This window comes from Leptodactylus fuscus, chromosome 1 (genome assembly GCF_031893055.1).
Source record: "Leptodactylus fuscus isolate aLepFus1 chromosome 1, aLepFus1.hap2, whole genome shotgun sequence".
Lineage (NCBI taxonomy): Eukaryota > Metazoa > Chordata > Amphibia > Anura > Leptodactylidae > Leptodactylus > Leptodactylus fuscus.
In genome coordinates this window covers 173558638-173581095 of record NC_134265.1, presented here as the reverse complement: position 1 = coordinate 173581095, position 22458 = coordinate 173558638, and the positions used below count along the sequence as shown (strand labels likewise).

Sequence of the window (22458 nt, the reverse complement as noted above, 5' to 3'; positions counted from 1 at the left end):
CACTTGTATGTCATTGGTTTAAGCATGATGGACAGGACAGTGATAGTGTTTTACTCAACCACCCCATTAACAATGCTCTGCATGTCATTAACGGGATCCTATCAGTCAGACACAATTTTTTGTAGGTACCACGTCGGAATAGCCTTAAGAAAGGCTATTCGTCTCCTACCTTTCGTCGTCTTCTCCGCACCGCCGTTCGCCTACAATCCCGGTTCTTGTCGGTATGTAAATGAGTTATTTCGCAGCACTGGGGGTGGCCCCAATGCTGCGAGAGAAATCTCTCCAGTGCTGCCTCCTCTTCTTCAGCAGCGTCATCTTCAGCCTCTTCTTCCGGCGATGGCTTGCAACTTCTAGGCCTCGAGCTTTGGGCAGAGCTGACTGCGCATGCCCACAGGTCACCAGAAAATGGCCACTTACAATACTGTGCAAGCGACCATTTTCTCGTGGCCTGTGGGCATGCGCAGTCTGCTCTGCCCAAGGCCTTAGAAGTTACATGCCACCTCCGGAACAAGAGGCTGAAGATGACGCTGCTGACGAAGAGGAGTATCAGTTGGATATGCCTGTATTAGGATGATTTTTTTTTTAAGTTATACAGTTGTATAGATGTTATAGTACTACATTGGAGATAAATTGTGCTTCAACTTTTATGGTGTTTTGTGTGGTGGTTTTGTTTTTCATTCATTTTCCATTCACATATGAATTTGAGAAGAATACCGCTACGATTACTGTTGATTGGTAACAGTGAAGTATCTGCCTGAAGAAAGGGCAGCTCACTTCTTTTTTCTGTGAGCGGGAACAAGACACTAGCGGAAAAAAGAATGCTAGCGGTCTACATAGACCTCTATTGTGAGGAGGCGGAATTTGAGGCAGATTCCGCGTCAAAATCCGTCCCCTCTTGCCCCATGTGAACTAGCCCTTATGGAGTAGTCCTTTTTTGTTCTGTGATTGCTGTGTGTTCATTATGGAAGTCACGCAGGTAGATGGCTTGTGACCTTTGCAGTAAAATTAACAAAGACCATGGAGGATAAGTCTCTGGACTAGCAAGGTATAAGATATGTAAATATCCATTACTACGTAATTGAAACACATTTCCTGCTCTTAACGTTTATTTTTTTTACATCTTGGACAATCTTTTTAATTGTTGAATGTCCGACATACAAGCATGAGGAATGTACATAGAATTTCACGGGAAGTCAATTTCAGAGGGAAGCCAAAATTCAAGTAAATATGTACAAAAATTGGAACAGTTAACCCACTCTGGTTATATTTCCTCAGGTTGTTGGTAGCCCAACATATGATAATGGTGCGTGGGCCACTTGTACCATCATACATGGGGAGATCGGTCCAGCACCATTACAGGGGTATTCCCATGTACATAATCATATCTATATTTGTAGATAATTAAAAGTTAAACATTTTTGCAAATATAAGTAATTACAAATTCTGCAGAGTTTTAAAGATTTTCTCTATCTTTCTTAGTGGTGACAGTCTGTTATCTTGATCGGTTGCCTTGGATACGACCAATGCAGAAACTTCCTATGGTCTGGGACTTGTCAGGAACCCAGCCATGATTTTCTTATTGTATCTGGGTTATCAGGCAGAGACACTACATGTATCATAAGATATCCTGGCCGCAATAAAGAAATCATGGCTGATTATCTGACCTTAGAAAGTTCCGGCACTCATGGTCGTATCTACTGGAAACCGATCAAGATAACAAACTGTGACCACTAAGAAAGTTAGAGAAAATCTTTAAAACTCTGCAGAATTTTTAATTACTTACATTTGCAAAATGTTTAACTTTTAATCATCTACAAATTAAAAAATAATTATGTAGATGGGAATACCCCTTTAAGGATAAAATCCAATAGTAAGAGCAATATCTGTTTTCAAAGCATCGATGCTGTCATGTACCAATAAGTTTTAAAATCTGTGAAATAAAGATATCGATTTCAAACTGAAAGGGGTTGTCTGGGATAAAATGCAAATAAACCCTTAAACAAACCCCCTCCCCGCCTAACTTCTAATTTACTTATAGTAAAAAAACAAAAACAAAAATCTATATTTCCCTATACCCCTGGGGCAGTCATGTGACCACTCCAGGGACACTTTTTAATAACCCAGTGATGTTCTGTTTTCCCCTATCCCCAGCCCCTCAATACTTACATGACTTCCTGTCCAGGAACAGCTCCTCCTCTCTTCAAGTGATTGTGCAGTCTGGAGATGCCTGCGAGACATGCGTAGTAGAGATGGCAATCAATCTCTACACGGGCTACGAGAGAGATAAAGAAGCATCTCCAGCCTGCACACAGTGAAAAGGAGGAGCCGTCTCCCAGAGAGGAAGATGAGTAAGTATGATGCAGTAGGGGGGTGAGCTTAGTTACTTGTGAAAGGCTAGTAGTGGGCAGGATAGCTTAACTAGGGAGACAGGAGATGGGGAGGGGGTTGTAACAGAGTGAGAGGGAGTTAGTGTGGAAGGTACACAGGAAGCTACATAGCAGGAAGCAAACAGCATGTAAACAAATGCAGATTATGTCAGGAGCTCCCATAGCCACCCAGAAATCACTCAAAACACTGCTAAAGGTATTAGGGTGCACTTTTAACCCATTAATGGCACTTGCAGACCTTTAAAAAAAAAAATTCTTTGCCCGGAAAACCCATTTAATAGTGCTCAACTGATAAACATCTTGCTATGTAAGTTACATTTCACACAATACTATTAAGGCTATGCTCACATCTGCAGCGGGTGTCTGTCCAGCGCAGATCTGTCAGAAATCACCAGATGTAAAAGTTCTGCAGCTCAACTTTTTCATTTGACAAGTTCAGTTTTGTTTTGTTTAGTTTTTTTTTTTTTAAAAAAAAGAAGCCCATTATAATTAATGGAGTCTTTTAACTCTATCGATGTTGGTCTTTTCACTGATCCATTTTTGTCTGTTTTTCCATTATTCTGTTCCTCTAATGAACCAGAAGAACTGAAAAGAAAGCACCGGTTTGAAACGTGATGAAACCCTATATATTGAACATTTACATTTTTATTTCTGTCATACAGAATCTATAAAGAAGACAGGAGCTCCCGTTCCAAAGGACTTGCAAGATATCAGTCACTTACTTGAGAGCATTACTCTAAGTATCCAGCACAATGATGTTCTGAGGCCTATCAGCTTGTTGCTTCAGAAATATGCTTCAGCCAGCAAACGACAAAGGTAAAAGGATTGTCTCTCCACTGCATGTGACATTCATATGTAAAACAGTATCCTTTCCACAATCTTACTGCATGTTTGCATATGTATGTCTATACAGGAGCATCTACAGAGAAATACTATACCTGTCTTTAGTTGCGCTGGGTCGAGAAAACATTGATATTGGTAAGTGTAGTTTTCCTTTTTTTTTTTTTTTTTTTCAATTATTAGAGTAGATTATACACAATTCTGTGTAAAGGTGTTTCCTGCTAACACACACATTCCCTATCCACAGTATAGTGGATAAGTGTCTGGTTATTGGGGCTCTGACTGATTGGACCCCCATGGGTTATGTGAATGGGGTCCCTGAATCTCCTGTTTGAAAGAAAGTGTGTGCATGTGTTCGCAAAGAAGACTTGGGGGCCACTCCTGCTTTGCCTGAATAAGACCCTCTGTTCTTAAATGGAGTCTGGCATCTGTAAATTGGTTATAAACCTAATCACAGTACCTTGTAGAGTTGATTTTACACTTTCCAATTATGCCTTTGTTATTCAGCTTTGGAGTTCAATTTACTTGTCAATCACCGTTTTATTCATAAGCAAATGAGAAGTGCTTTAAGGGTCTGCCTTAGCCAGCCTAAGCTTCATTTTTCACCTCTACAAAGTACTGTGATTAAGTTTGTAACATATTTATTTCTGACAGACTCCCCTTTAACTGTGCAGACTCCAGACTGCACACTATATGAAGTACATAGGACTTTAATAGTAAATGAATGTGTGATTACTCAGTAAACATACTGGCATGGGATACCTTCTGTTTTTTTTATTTGTCATAAGAGGCACATCATGTAGATTAGTGATAGAAACATGGAGACTTCTGCTACGTTGAGCCCACTATATAACTCCACTCCCCCCAACTCTCTGACATAACTTACAGAACCTTTATAAAAGCACCTTGAAAATGTGTGCAAACCAATAACTCTTAGTGAAAGGTAGGTTCATGTTCGTAGGCTTCAAGAAAACATTTCTATTAACAAGTTTACTCTTTGGTGTTATTCATGTAGAAGCCTTTGACAATGAATACCGGATTGCCTATGAGAAACTTCCTCCTGAACTTTTAAAGAAGATGCAGAAGATTGATGTGCCTCCATCCAAGAATGTTGAATGCTGTCGGAATGTCTTTGGGGCACCCTTGATCTGATCAAGGCTTTAAGGAGAATTTTTGTGTATCATTCCATGGATTTAGTCCAGCCTTAAGCATTACACCACTGCAAGTCATAAAATATGTTAGTATGTCCAATCAGCTCCCAACTGCGAGGACTGGAAACCTAGACAAGGATTCCTGTGATCTCTCCACTACTGTTTTTTTTTTATTCTCTAGTTTCTTCATTATGGACCTAGGTGGAGTTCTGACTACCCCACTGTTATCTGTGGCACCTTACAGTTAATTGCAAGAGTACACATTGACATGCATTTCAAGTGTGGATCATCTCCAAAAGCACTGCAACCAGTGGCTGGTACACCCTGCTACGAGTTTATGGCTGCATTTAGTTTTGGGTTTTTTTGTTTTTTAAATCTACTATGTGTAAACAAATGAATGCTTAGCTATAACTAGGGAAATACACTGCCAAGTCTGCTCACCACATGTATACATAAAGAAATGAACCTTAAATTGGTATAGAAAGCTTGGTGCGTATTCCAGTTTTCAGCTCAATATGTGCTTTTCAGACTTGTTGTTTTTGTTTTTGAAGTGCAAAAGTTTCAGGCAATTCTGCCAAACCCTATAGGACCTTGTCGTAGATAGCACTTTTCATTGGGACGTGTTCCTCCCATCTTTGACAATCTTCCAAAAACTTTATAATAATCCAGGTATACCCATAGGAGAGCAGGGATATTTTTATTTTTTCAGGTGACCCATACAAAGAATGTTTCAGAAGGGCGTTCTCTGTGTTATATTGTGACACCATTGTTTGAACCAAACATTTTTTTAAATACATAAAGACCACTGTTTAGGTGAAATAACCAATTTGTCATGTTTATCACATGATATTTTAATAACTGTCATGCCTTATAAGTACTGCTTTCTAGCGCACCAAATTACTGACAAGTCCAAATATTCTTAATACAACCGGGCTGTGTCAAATTATGGCATATATTAACTGAAGGAAATTGTTTATGCTGGCCTTTAAAAAAAAAAAAAAAACTGTTCTATTTCTGTTATGGATAGCATTTATTTACCATTAATGCTGAGATAACTTGACTGATGCAACCTGTAACAAGTGCTGGTACCAAAAACATTCTACCCAAGGCAAGTCTGATGCATAGGAGAAAAAATGAATTAGCACCCCTTAAAATCGCTTGGAGGGCTGTTAGTTGCATAGTGAACATAACTTTTTGTGTCCTGATGGCAAGAAAATCTATTTATAATCTGTATACAAATGAACAGTTTGGTGCCTACTAGAGCACCTGTTTTCCTCCATGGTTGCCATCTAGAATCACCCCTTACAAAAAGATTGACAAGCCCCAATCTGAAGTGATAACTGGTTCTTTGGCAGACATGGATTAAAAGTTGATTTTCTCTGAAGCAAAACTGCACTTTCGCTATGTTACTAGTGGTACCTACAACAGCTAAGAGGTTTAGAAGCAATTTTTGGTATTTGTAGCCTTCCTATAATCCTCTGGGACAAGGGGACATAAGTGACTTGACAACCATTTCTGGTGTTGTTCTGACATCTAGAAGGTAGTCCAACCAGTCCAATTAAATGTTTCCCTCAGAAATAAAGGAGGTTTAGAAGCTCCTATCAGCAGATCAGCTCCAGTGCCTGGATAACTTAGGCCAAATAGCAGCAGTTTCTGAAAGACTATGCTTTCTTCAGCATGTAGCCTTAGTCTTTTATCCTTCCTACTGTCTTCACTACAGTGATTAGTAATCTAAGAAATGTTGTCTTCTATTTTTGTAGTTACCTTTTGGATAAAAAAAAAAGTTAAAAAAAATTGGTTGCCTTAAAACGTTCTTGATTATGTGCATGCTTCCTTAACCCAGGTTATAATATAGCATTATAGAGCCCCTTAATATTGAGTGCCTTCAGCTAACTTAATAGCCAAGTGTTATTTTTTTTTTTGTTAGCATTCATTACAGGTACAAGCTAGTGACTGTGTTAAGCCTGTATTGTACATGATGATACCACTGTGCCCTGTACTGCCCTATTGTCTTTCAAACACACTACAATACTGTCTAGTCTTTCTGTGCACACTACAGGCATCTGGTAAAGATTAATTTCCATGAAATACAGAGAACTGCAAACCTATTAGTGCACCTTAGATGCTAAACTTGACCATTGAAGGACTAATGGTCCAGAGGTTAGTTTACATACTTAAGAATCTGTGCACCTTATGACAACTGGCTTACTGTAGCTTCTGTTTAAGCATTATATACTTAGAAATTCACCATGGTTTTCTGTCCTTTTTGTTTGCTCTTTTCATAATAAAATGACTCTGGGGGGATTTATACTTTTAACTCTGCACAGACTAATGACAAACCGCATGAATAGGAATTACATTTGCACTTTGGGGAAGGGGGGGGGGGTATTGTCTTGAAATAAATGTAGCCCCAGAAAAGGCTCTTTTCAGATGAACAATGTTAATGCCAGTGTGACACACAAGATGTGTGCTGTGTTTTACCCATTTTCATGGATTTCTCAATAGCCTGAAATCTATGAGGATATGTGCCACACAGATGCAAAATGACGCCAAAGCCGTCTGAGTTGTGTCTTAGGCTTAAGAATACACTGATTGAGATCAGACTCTTGGATCCCCACCATTCAGTGGTTTGAAGAAGTCTCAGCATTTGTGCAGCATGCAGCCTCATCTATGGAAACGTCAGGTCTCCGAAAAGCTCAAACACAAATGAAAGCATTCTAAGTATTGCAGCAATGTGGGATAAAGCTGCAATACTCAGAATGCTGTTCTTTACATAGCATCTATTCTGCGTATGAACAGTGTCCTAGACCAAGGTAAACATTGAAGAGGCTTCCTGAATCACTAGAGTTTTGCAGCCACTTCAAATAGCTGATCGTCAGGAGAGCAGAGTTGATCCCAACTGCTACATTTTGATGTTTTGGGTTTGTTTGTTTTTTACTAAAGGATAGGCCATGCATTTGAAGACTACCCTTTCTAGTAGTAGCTTTAGTCATTTGCCCAGATTTGGCATGTAATTGAATCCTAAAAAATATATTGCTTTTTCTTGTTGCAATACTATGTAGTTGACTTTGTAAAATTCCCCAGAAACATGGTGAAAATAGAACTATTTACTTTTTCTTTTTTTTTTTTTTGCTTTTACTGTTGGTTATACAATTGTCCTCCGCTTGTCCCTAGGTATCCATTTATTCATCTAGCAATAGTACTTATATTATTAGATACAGTATACATTGCGTAATGTTAATCTCTCCAACTATCTATATTTTAATGTGGTTGTTACAAACCGGAAGCCAGCCAAATAGCAAAATAAAGATTTTTTTTTTTGGAGGGAAGACCAGTAAAACTGCAATTTCTTATTCTAATGTGATGCCGTCCAAAGAATTGTCAATGTGTACAACGTGTAAATATTGCCTAATCTAAATTTGGGTTTAGATCAAAGAGGTGTAACCGTCGTATTGTACAGTATGTCGGAAGAATTTTGGCTGAATCATAGAGCCACAGATATTGGGCCATCTTATGCATAGGTAAACGATTGCTGTACACCAGTATAGATTTCCTACTGTGATGATATCTGCCATGTACTATCATGTGTATTAACAATAGTGCCTTGTGAATTACACCTTGGATTTATCCATTTTTACCACTGTGCCTGACAAGTTAGCACTGAAGCAGTTTGATCTCTCTAAGATTGGACGGTTTCTCACTAATGTCACCTCCTGCAATGCACAAAAGGGATATTGAATTATTTCTATATTGACTAAAATTTTGTCTAATCCATTTTAGGGGAAAAAAGAATTTCCTTTTGGAATCAAATGCAGATATCATATAATTGACACAATGTCTTCTGTGTTGGGGTATCAGAAAATCAAATTATTTTAGTTTGTTTTTTTTAAAGTATGTAAATAATGTATCCACCTGCCTTAGAAGAAGTACATGCAATGTGTTGTATGCCGTATGACTTTATTGTATCCTTTTGTTCTGCTTTTAGATTGAGAAATGTATGTTTTGTACATTGCAAAGAGAAACTGTTCTGTATTTGAAGCCTAACTTTTGTCACCAGACTTTTGTATAGAGTTAAACTATATAGAAAAAGACAAATTTTTGTTCTTTGAAAAAATAAAAAGAGAACATAACATTTAGAGATGTGTCTAATTCTAAATACTGAGCATCACCTTGCTTTGTCAGATCCAAGGAATAATTTATTTCATATAACAAAATGCATCTTTCTTAACATTAAAGACCTTTTTCTCTAAAAACTGCATGGAAGGGTCACAGAATGAGATTCACCTTTAGATGATGGGGGAAATTTATTGTGAAGTTTTGGCCAAACTTCTAGTGTTTTGTACACTTCACCCCCTCCCCCCAGTTTTCATAGACTCGGAGAAGAGTGTATGGCCGCTAGAGGGGAGGAAGATGACCACATCCTCTGCCCAGCAGATCTACTGTGATGTGCTCTAGATATTACAGTCGGCATGTAATTCCACTATGCAAGGGACATATACTACCATCACATCATCATGTCAAATAATACTTCCAGACCATGAGCATACATTACCTCCACATACCAACAACCAAAAAATAAATTTGGCTCACCGTATCCAATGAATAAAACTTCTCCCAGAGAGCTCGGCAAACAGGTGAACTCAGCCCGTTGAAAATGCAGAAATCCAGTAGGTAGCCACGCCAGCTGCATCCAGGATGTGATAGATAAATTCTCACGGTAATATAAAAATTAACTTTTATTCCATCTCTTTAAAAAGTTACATAGTAACTATAGTGGGTACATTGTTAACCAGAAAACATGGCGACGCATTTCGGGAATAGCTTTTCTCTTCTTCTCAGCTCCACATAGTGTCTAAATAAAATCCACTATAACAACAAATGTTTTTCTGACAATATACTCAATTGTTGGTTTGGATCAGTGGACCCAAATTACTACCATAAAGTGACTGTATGCTGGTAGATAGTATTTCTGCATAGGCAATTTGTATATGAGAACAGCACAGTTAAATCTAGTGGCTAACTGGAGATCTGTTTAGATTGCAGATGCTTTCCCTTTTCTGCATCCACCTGAGATTGTTGTAAAGATTTCCTTCAGATACAACTGCAGAATTTGATGCAGACATCTTGTATTTCTCACTTTTTCAGCATCGTCCAATTTTTCAATCCTGTTGTCTCTTTAACAAGACTATCCAAACAGTATATGAATGAAGGGCCTAGGCCCACTAGAGGAACTTGTTCTGGGGGCGCACCCAACAGCTTCCTGCTAATTGCCTTCATCACAGCTCCTTCACTGAAATGTTACAATGTACTGACTATCTAGCGTTTGAGTATTTTCCCTGTATCATCACCCCCCTATAGTACTGTGCATTCCCCAATGACAACTGCCATGGAACACCACACTCATGCACAAGATTTTAGTAAGGTAGCTGTGATGCAGGTATAGCAAACAAGGCTGCTATCAGGAATACTGAGAACCCACCACCACAATATAAATCTCTACAATGGCCCAACATAGTATAATAGGCTCCCCAGAGTGCCTTCCTCCGAGAATAATGCTCTCCAGCGCCTGCCCCCATCACTGTATAATTTTCTAGAGCCCGTACCCCACACAGTATAATCGGTTCCCCAGAGTGCCTTCCTCACAACATAATGCTCCACAGTATACTATGCTCTCCAGAGTCAGCCCCAAACAGTATAAAAGGCTCCCCACAGCGTCATGCATCCTACATGTCACCGCTGAGTCCAAATCATAGACTTCAGCAGTAACCCGAGGGTTGCGTGACAACAGACCAGAAATGGGCAGAAGATTATGCCGGATGCCTAGGAGAGGAGGATCTTCCGGTGGGCCAGTCCAATGCCCCATCCAGCTGCTTCCTCCAATACTGTGACTGCTCCTTCCTAGATGCCGCTATATCTACAACTGTATCTGATAGTGCCCCAGATAACAATAGTAGTAGTGCTGCCTTAGTGCACCAACAAAGTAACAATGCCTGTGCTGTATCTGTATGCATTAATAGTATCTTTATACTGCCCCAATGCAGTGAGGGTACCCCTTACTATTCTTTACAGTAACGCACACAAAAAGTGCTCCTATACAGTAGTAGTGTCCCCACTCCCCCTTTACAGTATTACTGAGACTATAGTGCATCACAAAGTGCCCAACACACATAGTCCCCTAGTGTCCCTATACCATATTAGAGCACCAATAGTGCCCCCTCATTGCTGCACACAGTGGCCCTTAAAAATAATATAATAACCTTTTTCCCATGGTAAAAAGAGAGGTTCTTAAGTTTGCAGGCCTCTTCCAGCCAATTGCATGATCTGTTTGAAACACAACACAGGTTCATACAATAGCCCAACATCACAAGAGACCTATGGCCTGCAGCCTACAAAAGTGTATGGCAGTGCAGGAAGTCTTAAAGAGGACCGTTCATGTCCTCCGACGGATGCAGGTTTCTATGTTCTTGCCATGTTTGCGTGGATTTCCTCCCATACTCCAAAGACATACTGATAGGAAAAATGGACATTGTGAGCCCTATAGGGGGCTCACAATCTACCAAAAAAAAAAAAAAAGTGATGTCTTCCGTTAGGCTTGCACTAGTATTTGAGCCTCAATACCAGACTCGGTCCCCAATTTTGCTTACAATGGTAGAAAGCGGGTAGAACCCATTATGATATGTGGAGGTAACCGCTTTTTAAAGATGTCGGCTTTCCCGATCTGTGCCCTGGGTAAAGCGCTATGGGTCCTGGTACCGTAGCTCTTTACAATCAGAAGGGCGTTCCTAACAGTCTGTCAGGAACGTCCTTCTCCACAGCAGCGCCTATCGCACTGTACAGTGTGAGCGGGGAGGAACTCCTGATAATACTCGTCTATGGGCGAGCACTGTGAGCAGAGAGAGGGGGCGTTCCTCCCCGCTCTCTCAGTACAGCACGATAGACTGTCAGGAACGCCCTTCTGACTGCAAAGGAGCTATGGTCGGCTTTCCAGCAGTATATAGAACTGCCTGTGCCCAAACCCATGAAAGGTCCTCTTTAAGCAGATTTTTTTTTTTTTTTTTTCTGTACCCAAGCAGACCCAAAGGACAGAAACCTGAACGCTAATGTGAACCTATAAAATAAATTTGAGTTAACCTAAAGGAACTAAAAGTAAGTTCATACAGAGTTTTTTGAACCGGATTTTGACATGGGAAGCATCCTCAACATCCGGCTCCAAAAACACTACCCACGGCTAGCAGTGCACAGGCATCCAGTCGCGGCATTCTGCTCCGGATTAGGCCCAAATGAATGGGCCTAGTCGGTAGAGAATCTTCACGTCACGGAATCTGCGGCAAGATAGGGCAGTTTGCTTTTTCCCGCAAGCAGGAAGGAATTGCTAGTGTAAAAAAGAAGTGAACAGCTCCAACTGAAGTCAATGGGAGGTGTTTTTTTGGAACCAGATTCCGCGTCAAAATCTGGTCCAAAAAACTCCGTGTGAACTCAGCTAAAGATTTCAAAAATTCACCTCATGACAAAACCCCCTACTCCCGTTATATCAAAGATGAAATTTACCAAAGGATGGTCAAAAAAAAAAAAATTAACATTTGCTTCCATACTGTAGGGAAAAAGTCATACTCCTTGTGAAGTCTGATCTTTGGGGAACGAGTTTCTTAGCATTCCTGAGCCACTATACTTGAATTACATTAAAAAAAAAAAAAAAAAAAGGATTGTCCGGGCTAAAATTGTCATTAGCCTACCCTGATACCTCACACCGCAGTCCAGTCCCGCCGATCCCTTGTTGCCTTCCAGTGGAAGTCCCTGCTGCAAGTGACCGCTGAGGCCAAGCAGACGCTTCAGTAGAAGGGATACATCACAGCAGGTGAGAAATTTCACTTAATAAAGACAGCTGAGCAGCAGGACTGGACCATACTGGGAGGACACCGGGGACAGGTGAGCGCGTTTTTGGTTTGTTTTTCATTCACCTCCCCCAGTCTATTTAAAAAATGTATTTTTTGTTCAGACAGTCTAAGTGATATGATGTGTACACCCACACTCACTCTCTCTCCATTTTGAAGACAAAATAGGAACGGCACTCAATCTTTCTATTATCATAATGTAAAGCCCTCCTCTCCCTAAAATGTAGATTCTTAGTAGAATGGTCAAAGACTAAGAAAGTTTTAAAAAAATATACACACTGGTCATTTACAAGAAAAGTTCTTTATTTAAACCATGAAGGTTTACTTCTGGCTAGATTCAGATTTGGATGTGGAGGCTCTCAGAGATGAAAGTCTACGTCTCTTGGCGATCTGTTCCTGGCGCTTCTCCTTGGCTTCCTATATAAAAGAAAGAACAGTTAGGTTAAAAAAATAAATTGTAGTTACTTTGTTAGTCATATTAAAAATTAACTTAAAAGGAGTTATCCAGCTAAAACAGACAATTTTTTTTTTTTTTCAATCAGCCCCTGGTAGCTTTCCACAATAGCCTGGTGCCTCCCAGCGTAGTCTGGTCCTCTGGGTATGTCGTTATCAAATCCCCACCACACGTGACCGGTGAGGCTAATCAGTGGACTCAGCGATAGGCATGCATTGTCACTACCTGTGACATTTCGGTTCTCTTCCTTAGTCCGCTGACTAGCTTCAGCAATTGCGTGCCAATCAGCGGCAGAGATCCGGAACATCATAGATGGCAAACAGTTTCACTGAGTAGACGCAAAAGCAGCTGGACTGGACAGTACTGCCCTTGGAGAACACCGCCCCCCCCCCCAGCCTATATAAATAATTTACCTGGACAATCTCTTCAAAGCAAACACTTACCCAAACACCCAATGCCATAAATGACTAATTTCAGCAATTCACTAGTGTAGAGACATTATAATGCAATGTTAACCTCTGATCATACCTTTGTTCTCTTAGCCAAGAGCTTGGCATATTCTGCTGCCTCCTCCTTGTTCTTTTGAGTGCGCTGCTTCTTCAAGGCGATACGTCTGCGTTTGTGCTGAAGAACTCTAGGAGTCACAAGACGCTGGATCTTGGGGGCCTTGGTTCTGGCCTTCTTGCCTGTTTACACAAACCAAGTTTCACAATGTGTGGGGTATTCACTTGAGTATGCCTTTATCCACTGGGTAGGTGAGTAACTGCCAGAACTACTACCTTTTGCCAAAATGGAGGAACTGAGCCTCGCAGTCACCCTCCATCTGCAGAACTAACCATAGAGTAAATTGACAGCTAAGCATGTACCCTGCTACTCCTTTCAGACTATGGCACTATCAAGATAGAACCAGCTTTAACTAACAGAGCTGTTTGACAGCCATTGTTAGGCTGGATTTTCACGTCAACTTAGATGCAAACATTTTATTTTTGGTAGACAGAATTGCACAGAAAACTACAGAATGTAGATCACCTACTACATTCACCAATAACTGCACCTTATACAAAAGACCAGTCACGGACCATGTGACTACAGATAAGCTACATGCAGTTTGGCATAAATCCCCCTAATATTAGAGAAGGGCACCACCAAATCTGACTAGTAGAGTATAAACTACAGTGTGGACACAAGCTTTCACTAAGTTTATCGATAGTCCATAGCCTTAGATAGAAACAGACCAGGATCAGACAAATCCTATTGTTTCATTCTAATCACATAAACGTAAAATCATTCACAGGGCATGATGCCAACAGTTCATGATACCAAACATGAGCGCATAACACAAGCCACATTTACCTTCTTTAGTAAGAGGCTTCCTGACCACGTACTGGCGTACATCATCTTCTTTAGAGAGGTTGAAGAGCTTGCGGATTCTGCTGGCCCTTTTTGGACCCAAGCGGCGAGGAACAGTCTTGTCAGTGAGGCCGGGAATATCTTTCTCACCTGATTAAAATAAATAAATACCGCTAAAACCAAAGTGCACTTTATGAAGGATCAATGCCTCATCTTCTAAGTGTAAAGTTTTGAAGAACTTCTATTGCAGGAAGAAAACTGGTCAGGCCACAGTGGGAGCTATATTTAGAGCAAAAATAGGACCCGACCCAGTTACTGGAAGAAATTCTTTTGAGGACTGGTTTAATTGCGCCCCCCTCAAGAGGCATCATAACAGTATTTGCCACAGCCATAAAGCTGTGGTATGTTTGCCACGTAAACATGGCAAAGTGACTTCATTTACGGCAACTTGAATGTAGAAATAGAGTAGAATCATACCAATACATTCAGCGCAATAGGAATCTACAGACTCATCCTCTGTAACTGCCAGACAGGCACATGCTTGGCAAGCTTAAAAGCTGGGAAAGGAGACTAGATTCCAAGGCAAGAAATTCACATATTGTGTACAAGTTATACCAAAAACATGGATTTTCTGAATCCACAACACAAGCACAAACTATTCTGTGTAGACTTGAGGATAAGCTGTGGATTTATCGATCAGCTTTCTCAGAAATTTCTTTAAGAAGATTGACAGCTACTATTAAACAGGAAGATTTTGCCTCATTTCAGGCCACAAAGGAAAATTAGTAATGAGAATGGGCTTAAAGAGGACCTTTCATCAGATTGGGCACAGGCAGTTCTATATACTGCTGGAAAGCAGACAGTGCCCTGAATTCAGCGCACTATTGGCTTTCCCGATCTGTGCCCCAGGTAAAGAGCTATCGGTCCCGGTACCGTAGCTCTATACAGTCAGAAGGGCATTTCTGACTGTGTCAGGAACGTCCTCCACAGCAGGGCCTATCGCACTATAAAGTGTGAGCGGGGAGGAATGCCCCCTCCCTCTGCTCACAGTGCTTGTCCATAGACGAGTATTATCAGGAGGGGAGGGGGGAGTTCCTCCCCGCTCACACAGTACAGCGCGATAGGCTGTAAAGAGCTACGGTACCGTAGCGATAGCGCTTTACCCGGGGCACAGATCGGGAAAGCCAATAGTGCGCTGAATTCAGTGCACTGTTGGCTTTCCAGCAGTATATGGAGCTGCCTGTGCCCAATCTGATGTAAGGTCCTCTTTAAAGGGAGTCTGTCAGCAAGAAAATCATAATGACAGTGCCTTGCAGGGCACTTTACACACTTTCCAAATATGTCTGTTATTCAGTATGGCAACTTCAGTCTTTCACTTCAATTGCAGCTTGAGCCACCACCCTTTGACAGTGCATCCTGGTGAAGAGACGAGCGGCAGTTCATAAAGGTAATCTACTGCACAAAAAGTTCAGGGAAGATAAATGCCCCCAAACCCTTTTTCACCCAGTCTGCATATTAATAACCAGCAATTTTCTCGATAATGGAGCTGCAATTTGGAAAGTGTGTAAGGAACACTTCAAGGAAGTGCTATATGATAACTTTCAAGCTAACGTTCATTTCTAGCTGGAAAAGTTCTAACTAGAAATGAACCCCTTTCCAACATCCACTGGAATAGTACGGCAGATGGCGGATCCTTAAAAGTGCTGCAGAGCGATCACCATAGCTATAGTAGAGACCCAAAGCTAATGAATGCGATTGATAAGCGTTCATTCTGATTGTGGGCATTGCAGGCCAGGACCCCATCCCATACACACCCCCTTTACCACTGCAGGAGCCAACCTGGTTCTATGACAAAAAATAAATTAAAAAAAAATGGCAGATTTTTTGCAAATGGAAAAACTTCAGTCAAAACTCACCTTTCCTGACAATAACCAAGTTCAACACACTCAGGTTGGCATCCACAATACAACCACGCACAGACTTGCGTTTGCGCTCGCCAGTCCTCCTGGGGCGGTAGCAGGAGTGGCCCTTGCTGAGGAGAAGACGGACACGTCCATGAGTGAGAACACCCTGTTTCATGGGGAACCCTTGCTTGTCATTTCCTCCGCTGATGCGCACAACATATCCCTGTACAAGAATATGGAAAATCATTAGTAAATAGAACACCACAAAACTGCACAGCAATGCCACTCCATATACCAAACACTTGTCTTACCTTCCATTCTTCACCCAAAGGATCAGCAGCGACCTCTGTGGCCATACGCTTTTCATAGAAAGTCCGCAGTTTGCGCTCATCATCTACTTCAATAAGCTTCTGGCAGCCAGTGGCTGGGAAAGAAATATTGAGCTACAAAGAGAAGAGATATCATTACAAACGGTACATGAGCTGAACATTTATTACGCTAGGTTCACAACTGTGTTCGTGTTTCTGTCCGGGGGTGCACTCCGAATGGATCCACTTAAAAAAAAAAGCAGTTACCCGCAGACCCCAAAGACTGTAATGGGGTCCGCCGGGTTTCTGCCCTAATGGTGCATTTTTCAAGTGGAACGGGAAACAGAATCCCCCAGCAGAGGGCAGGCACAGGTGTAAACATAGCCTTACGTAGATGTGCTGGCAGCCTAACCACACAAAGGCTGATGGGGTGGGCAACTAATTAACATGGGGACTTTCAGATGAGGGGTTTCCCCAGGTGGACAAACCCTTTAACACCCATGCCAATCAAGCCCACCATATATAAGATATATACAAGATATATATGAGGACTATCACATGAAAAAGTAAAAGCTGGAGTTATACAGCACACAGATAAGACTACAAACATCAATCCAGGTGCAGCAATTGCAGGCACCATAAGAACTACAAATACAAGTTGCAGATGTCTACCATGATGGAGGGGCCCAGTAAAATGCAAGCTGTGTTTACATGTCCAGGTTTTCACTCCCAATTCTTGAAGTTAAAGCAGGGATAGAGTGAAATAATAAGGATTAGCACCTGTCCTATATACTCTCACCTCTTATGGTTCACATCAGGTTACAGCTTCTAAAACTACATAAAATAACTTGCAGCAGTGAACACCTCCTAAAGGGTATTGGAGATCACCACAATGGTGGCCTCATGTTTCCTGTGTGAATGGGGTCATGGCTCACAGTGGTTGGAGCTCCATTCACTGCAATCACCTTCCCTCCTCCCATAGAGACTGTAAAAGTGGCAGTGCACATCTGAGGGTCACCCAGGCCAAACAGACAACATGAGATCCCCCCTGATTTCATAACTGACCAGACCCTCAGTGATCAGACTCTGGTCACCCATCCTATCTCCAGCCAGGGACCATTCCATTAGTCATTTCAATTACATTCAAGTTAGGTTGCTCCTCAGCAATAGTCGATTAGTTACTTGCTAGTGTCACGTGTTATTAGGGATTGATACGAAGGCAATGGTCTGAAAACCAGAGAAGCCATTCAGCATATTCACTCCATTACTCTTCCAGGACTATACACGTACACACGACAAGGACCAGTCCCCGACTACAGCGGCTGCACATCACACAGCAGCGGCCGGCATACGGTCACTGCGGGACTAGAGTACATGTATGTGCACCACGTATAGGCAGCCGCCATGTCTCTCCCTGCTCGCAGCCGCCAGTCTGCCGGCAATCCGCTGCCATCCGGCCCCTAACAACCATTAACCCACTCTCCACGGCCATCGCGTGTGTCGCCATAATCCATCCTCTGCAGCCCAAGAGCGATTTCCCTGCAGAAAATGTTCTAAGACATTATTTCATATTTCATTTCTGTGCTCACCTTCATGGCCGCCGACCAGTCTGCCTGAGGTCCCTGCCGGAAAGAGGCCGAGCTTCCGTGCAGTGACCTCACATAGGGAGGGAGGGGAGAGAGCTAGTCGTGACGTCACGATAAAATAGTCAGTGGAAGCGATCGTGCCATCTGGCGGTGGGAGGTTAGCATGTCAGCTTTGTAAGTGCTCCGAATTCTACTGTTGTGAGGATGATGATTATTTTTGTTATTATAGTTTACTCAATGATAATTACATTAATATCTTTTTTCACATGCTTTCAGCACTAGGAGTATAAAAATGGAAGAACAAGGTGTTACCAACCAAGTACTTGCAAGCATATATGATATCCATATTTAGCAACTTCTGTTTAGTTTTCCTATAGGAGTTAGTGGCTGCCATACAAGAAGCCAATTTACCTAAGAGGATATATGGTATTGTGGGAGAAGACCCACAACATGGGGAGGACATACAGATGTTGGATTTGAACCCAGCGCTGCAAGGCCTCAGTGTATATGTGAGGCAAAGACTTCCACCAGAAGCATTGGGTGCCACTGGACTGAACCCTGGCAAATGACACCGGAGCACTGGGGATTCCCTCCTGAACTTTACTTATACATGTAATATAGTTAAAGGGATCATATCATTAAAACTCATTTTTTTCTCCCTAACACGTATTAATAGCCTTAAGAAAGGCTATCTGTCTCCTACCTTTAGATGTCTTCTCCGCGCCCCCAGTGCTGTTTGAACTCATTTGCATACCGTCAAAAACCGGATTATATACCGAACAGTGGGCTGAGGAAGACATCTAAAGGTAGCAGACGAATAGCCTTTCTTAAAGCTATTCCTACGTGTTAGGGAGAAAAAAAATTGTTTTAATGATAGGATCCCGTTAAAGGTTTCAGTCATGTCCTCCCGTTTCTCAAGGCTGTACAGATTGACTTGTTTTGTACAACACATAGACATTGTATTCTCCCACCTGTATTAGGTGGATATCTACCTTTTTTATACCAGGCACAGGATTTCTTTGCACCAGGTACAGCTGTAGGGTCTGATCAGATTAATCCAGCACCGCCATGATTTTATGCCATTCTGTGATGTAGACCGGCTTTTCTTTATCAGAGGTGACATTACATTCTCTAGAAAAAGAAAAGAGTTCACAGCTCATTCCATTGTATCCAATTATAGCTCAATGTGCCCGAAAAACATCCTCTGGTTAAGGTCAAAGAGATACAAAATCACAGTAAAATTCTTCAGCACCAAAGAGCAAAAATATTTTCATTATTATAGAAAGTAACTTTTATTTGAAACAGCAAAACATAAAAACTCATTTTGTTTGTAGCACCAGACAAAAAAAGCAGGTAAGTGAAATACAAAATAAAATTTTTTTTAAAAAACTCACGGCATGTACATGTGCAGCATAAGAGCTTGGCCTACGCGTTTCGGGACGTCTATCCCTTACTCATTCTCTCACTGTCACTTTTGTGTATGTGTGGACGGCAGGTAACATGAACACAATATGAAATTTTATTACAAAAAACGTTTCCACCCCAAAGACAGCTGCATTCCCCTTTTAATAGGCATTTCTATTTCTGTGGATTACTCTGTGAGCACCTGTGTTGGCATAATGCAGGCACTTCTACAACCCTATAGCTTCTATTGAGTAGAGGCCACATCAGGTCCTACACTACATTACCACTGTATCCAGGAGTGGATTATAATATGTGTGATATGTATGGTTGCCAGCAGCCCAATGCTGTAAGGAGTCCATGGCAGCGGTTCATTTGCTCCATTATAATCTGATCTTGTAATCAACTGTATTTGCAGCTGATTCAGCAGGTAAGATGGGTCTCTGATCTGTAAAACCCATCCTGCCTTGCAGTAAGCTCTAGTAGAAACCTCAGATGTGCCTTAGGGTCAGTTGACACAGAGGCATTTGCCGCAAATTTGGGGGCAGTTTCCGCCCCTGAATCCGGAACAGATTCCTCTTGAATACACCTCCTATTGTTTTCAATGGGAGGCAGAGATTGCAGCAGGACGCAGTAAAAAGAAACGTCCTGATTGATCTTGCCACGGATTCCACAGCTTGAGACTCCCTCCTGTTTAGGCCCATTCATCCGGGCTTAATCAGGAGCGATATGCTGCGACAGAATGCCGATGTACTGCATTAGCATCCCGTCACCACTAGCCGCACGAAAAAGTCAGCAGCGTAAAATGAAGAGAAATTTCCCCTTCATTTTCTGACATGTGAAATTACCCCTTAGACTGTGCCCTCCGGAACGGTGTTAGATTATAAGTAAATTGTATTGCTTGCTGTCTTTGATCTGTCAGTTTCTTGAAGAATTTTTGGAATTTGCTTAATAAGCAATTCCATCACTTGGGAATAGCTTAATTGGCAATTCTATTATACTCAGTATGCTAAACTGGAATCAGGCAGCTCTGAGGTATAGGGATTATTTCTCTGTGGCCCTAATGGCTGTGCCTGATGCACATTACACATTTCTTGTCACTGACATGGCCACTTGTGACATCACTGGGTACTCTTGGGTGCTATAAACATAAGATGAGGTGTCTCTTCTAGTTATGATTCACACTTCTGGGTCCAGTAAAATACCAGTAGGCAGTGAAGTGAATACCATAGGCAGTGCAGTACATCAAATTAACAATATGACTATATAGTAGGTACAATATTTCAACATTTGGGGCCACATTTTTAATTTTGCCCAGGGCCCCACTTTGTCTAAAACCGACCCTGAGTACAGGGGCACCACAAGGTACAGTTCTTGTACCTTTCCTCTTCACACTGTACACTGCTGACTTTAGGTGTAACTCATCTAGCTGCTACTTACAGAAGTACTCCGAGGCCTCAACACTGACAGAGACGACAGGGAATACAAAGACTCACCTCAGGATTAATGCTGGGAAGAACAAGGAGATGGTGGTGGACTTTAGTGAATGGAGAATTACTCCGATCCCAGTGGAGATCCAAGGGACTTTCATTGAGATAGTCAGGACCTATAAGTACCTGGGTGTGCTCCTCAATAATAAACTGGACTGGGCTGATCACCTGGGTGCACTGTAGAGAAAGGACCACAGGAGTAGCCTACCAGCCAGGGAGAGAAGTTTCCTCTGTGGACTTTCTGCTTCCCTTACACCCATAGGGAAACCACTACCGTTTCTGTAGGTATAATTCACATGTTGTGATTTCCAAAACCGCAATGGTTTTGGAAACCACAGCATGTCCACTCTGCTTATTTTTCAGCAATGTGTGGATGGAATTCCCTAAAATCCTATGCACTTTGCAGGAACTGTAAAACGCTGCATTTATTCTGTGACGTTTACACCGTGGCCACACCACAGCATTTATGCCACATGAAGCTCGGCTTTAGGCAGCTTTTTTTGTTGCAGATCTTGTGGTATGTTGAGCCAAAGCCAAGAGTGGCTAGAAATGGTATCGGAAATATATAGAAAGTTCTTATACTTCTAACTTCTGCTCAATCTAGCCCTGGCTTTGGCTCAAAAAACAGCAACAAAATCTGCAACAAAAAAGCTGTGTTTCTGCATTGTGGGGCCCCAGCCGTAAGGAGTCTTCCAACTCATTGTTATTGATAATCTCTCCTCAAAATAGATAATCAATAAGAGATCGGTGTATCCCCACTGATCAGCTGTATGATGGGGCTATGGCGCCTTTTTATATCACACTCTGTCTGTTTATAGTGACTGTGATGCAATTACAGCCTTGTCACAGAGATGTGTATAGGACTAGGCTGTAGTTAGATTACATGGCCATTATGAGATGAATGACACTATGTAAACAAAAAAGCAGTCATGGTGCTTACACAGGTACCACGGTTTATTCCAGCAGCTGATCCTGGGGGTCCCAAGTATTGCAACCCGACTAATATTTTTTTTTACTTTTAATAAGAAACCCCTGGGACATTATTATAGTGCAAAATAGCGCTGCGTATACGGTACCGGCTCCCATTGAAAACAAAGGGAGCGTATATGGCCCTTAAAAGCTCCCGCGGCATCTACGTGCCACATTACGTGCCAAAATACATTGTGTGAACCCGGCCTAATGGTGGAAGAATGGGTGTGCTTTCCCTCCCTGAAAGCCTAGGTTGAGGCACACAGGGTGACAGAGAGATATTTTGGGGGAAAGAGCAAGGTGGCTCCTGATGGTGGTCCAGGTTTTCCAAACAAAGAAGAGCAATGGTTTGTCTTCAACTGACTTTCGTAGTGAACCATACGGCAGATGAACCAATTCACTTGTTAACTAGGCACATTGCCAATCTGCCAGTATGCCCCAATTACTTTTTTCTTCATACTATACTATTAATATTATAAATGTGAAAGTTTGTGGGTTTGTGAGTTTGGATGTTCGGATGTTTGTTCCTCAATCACGCAAAACCCGCTCGACCGATTTGGCTGAAATTTTCCACAAACATAGTTAATACACCCGATTGCGCAATAGGCTACTTTTTGTCACAATAGCGCACATACGTTTGTGCCAGGACCCTCACAAAACCCGAACTCACACCACCATCTCTGCAATCTCACACACTTTGGACCATAGCAAGCCCCAAAATTCATA

At 41.7% G+C, this 22458-nt stretch overlaps 2 protein-coding genes across 3 annotated transcripts in view; one reads left to right on the top strand and one right to left on the bottom strand.

The window, feature by feature from the left end:
• DENND4C (DENN domain containing 4C) overlaps positions 1-8491 on the top strand; it is a 111182-nt gene extending 102691 nt beyond the window's left edge. For both annotated transcript variants that reach the window (XM_075279881.1, XM_075279873.1), the window contains 3 exons: positions 3050-3203; positions 3301-3365; positions 4243-8491. In XM_075279881.1, coding sequence (XP_075135982.1) covers positions 3050-3203; positions 3301-3365; positions 4243-4379 — 356 coding nt within the window. In that variant the 3' untranslated portion in view covers positions 4380-8491. The remainder of the gene's footprint in view (positions 1-3049; positions 3204-3300; positions 3366-4242) is intronic.
• Positions 8492-12552: 4061 nt separating this feature from the next.
• RPS6 (ribosomal protein S6) lies at positions 12553-17942 on the bottom strand. The gene is made up of 6 exons (XM_075279794.1): positions 17876-17942; positions 16290-16421; positions 15991-16201; positions 14078-14224; positions 13253-13410; positions 12553-12687 (listed from the first exon to the last, which is right to left on the bottom strand). The coding sequence occupies exons 1-6, from the start codon at positions 17879-17881 to the stop codon at positions 12592-12594; spliced, it is 750 nt and encodes a 249-aa protein (XP_075135895.1). The 5' UTR covers positions 17882-17942; the 3' UTR covers positions 12553-12591.
• Positions 17943-22458: the final 4516 nt, after the last annotated feature.

What these genes read in the sequence shown, in the direction of transcription:
- RPS6 (XM_075279794.1), bottom strand. An exon ending in CTTGGTTATTGTCAGGAAAG is followed by an intron (nt 14,225 to 15,990) that starts GTGAGTTTTGAC and finishes TATTTTAATCAG; the next exon opens with GTGAGAAAGATATTCCCGGC. An exon ending in GAAGCCTCTTACTAAAGAAG is followed by an intron (nt 13,411 to 14,077) that starts GTAAATGTGGCT and finishes TTGTGTAAACAG; the next exon opens with GCAAGAAGGCCAGAACCAAG.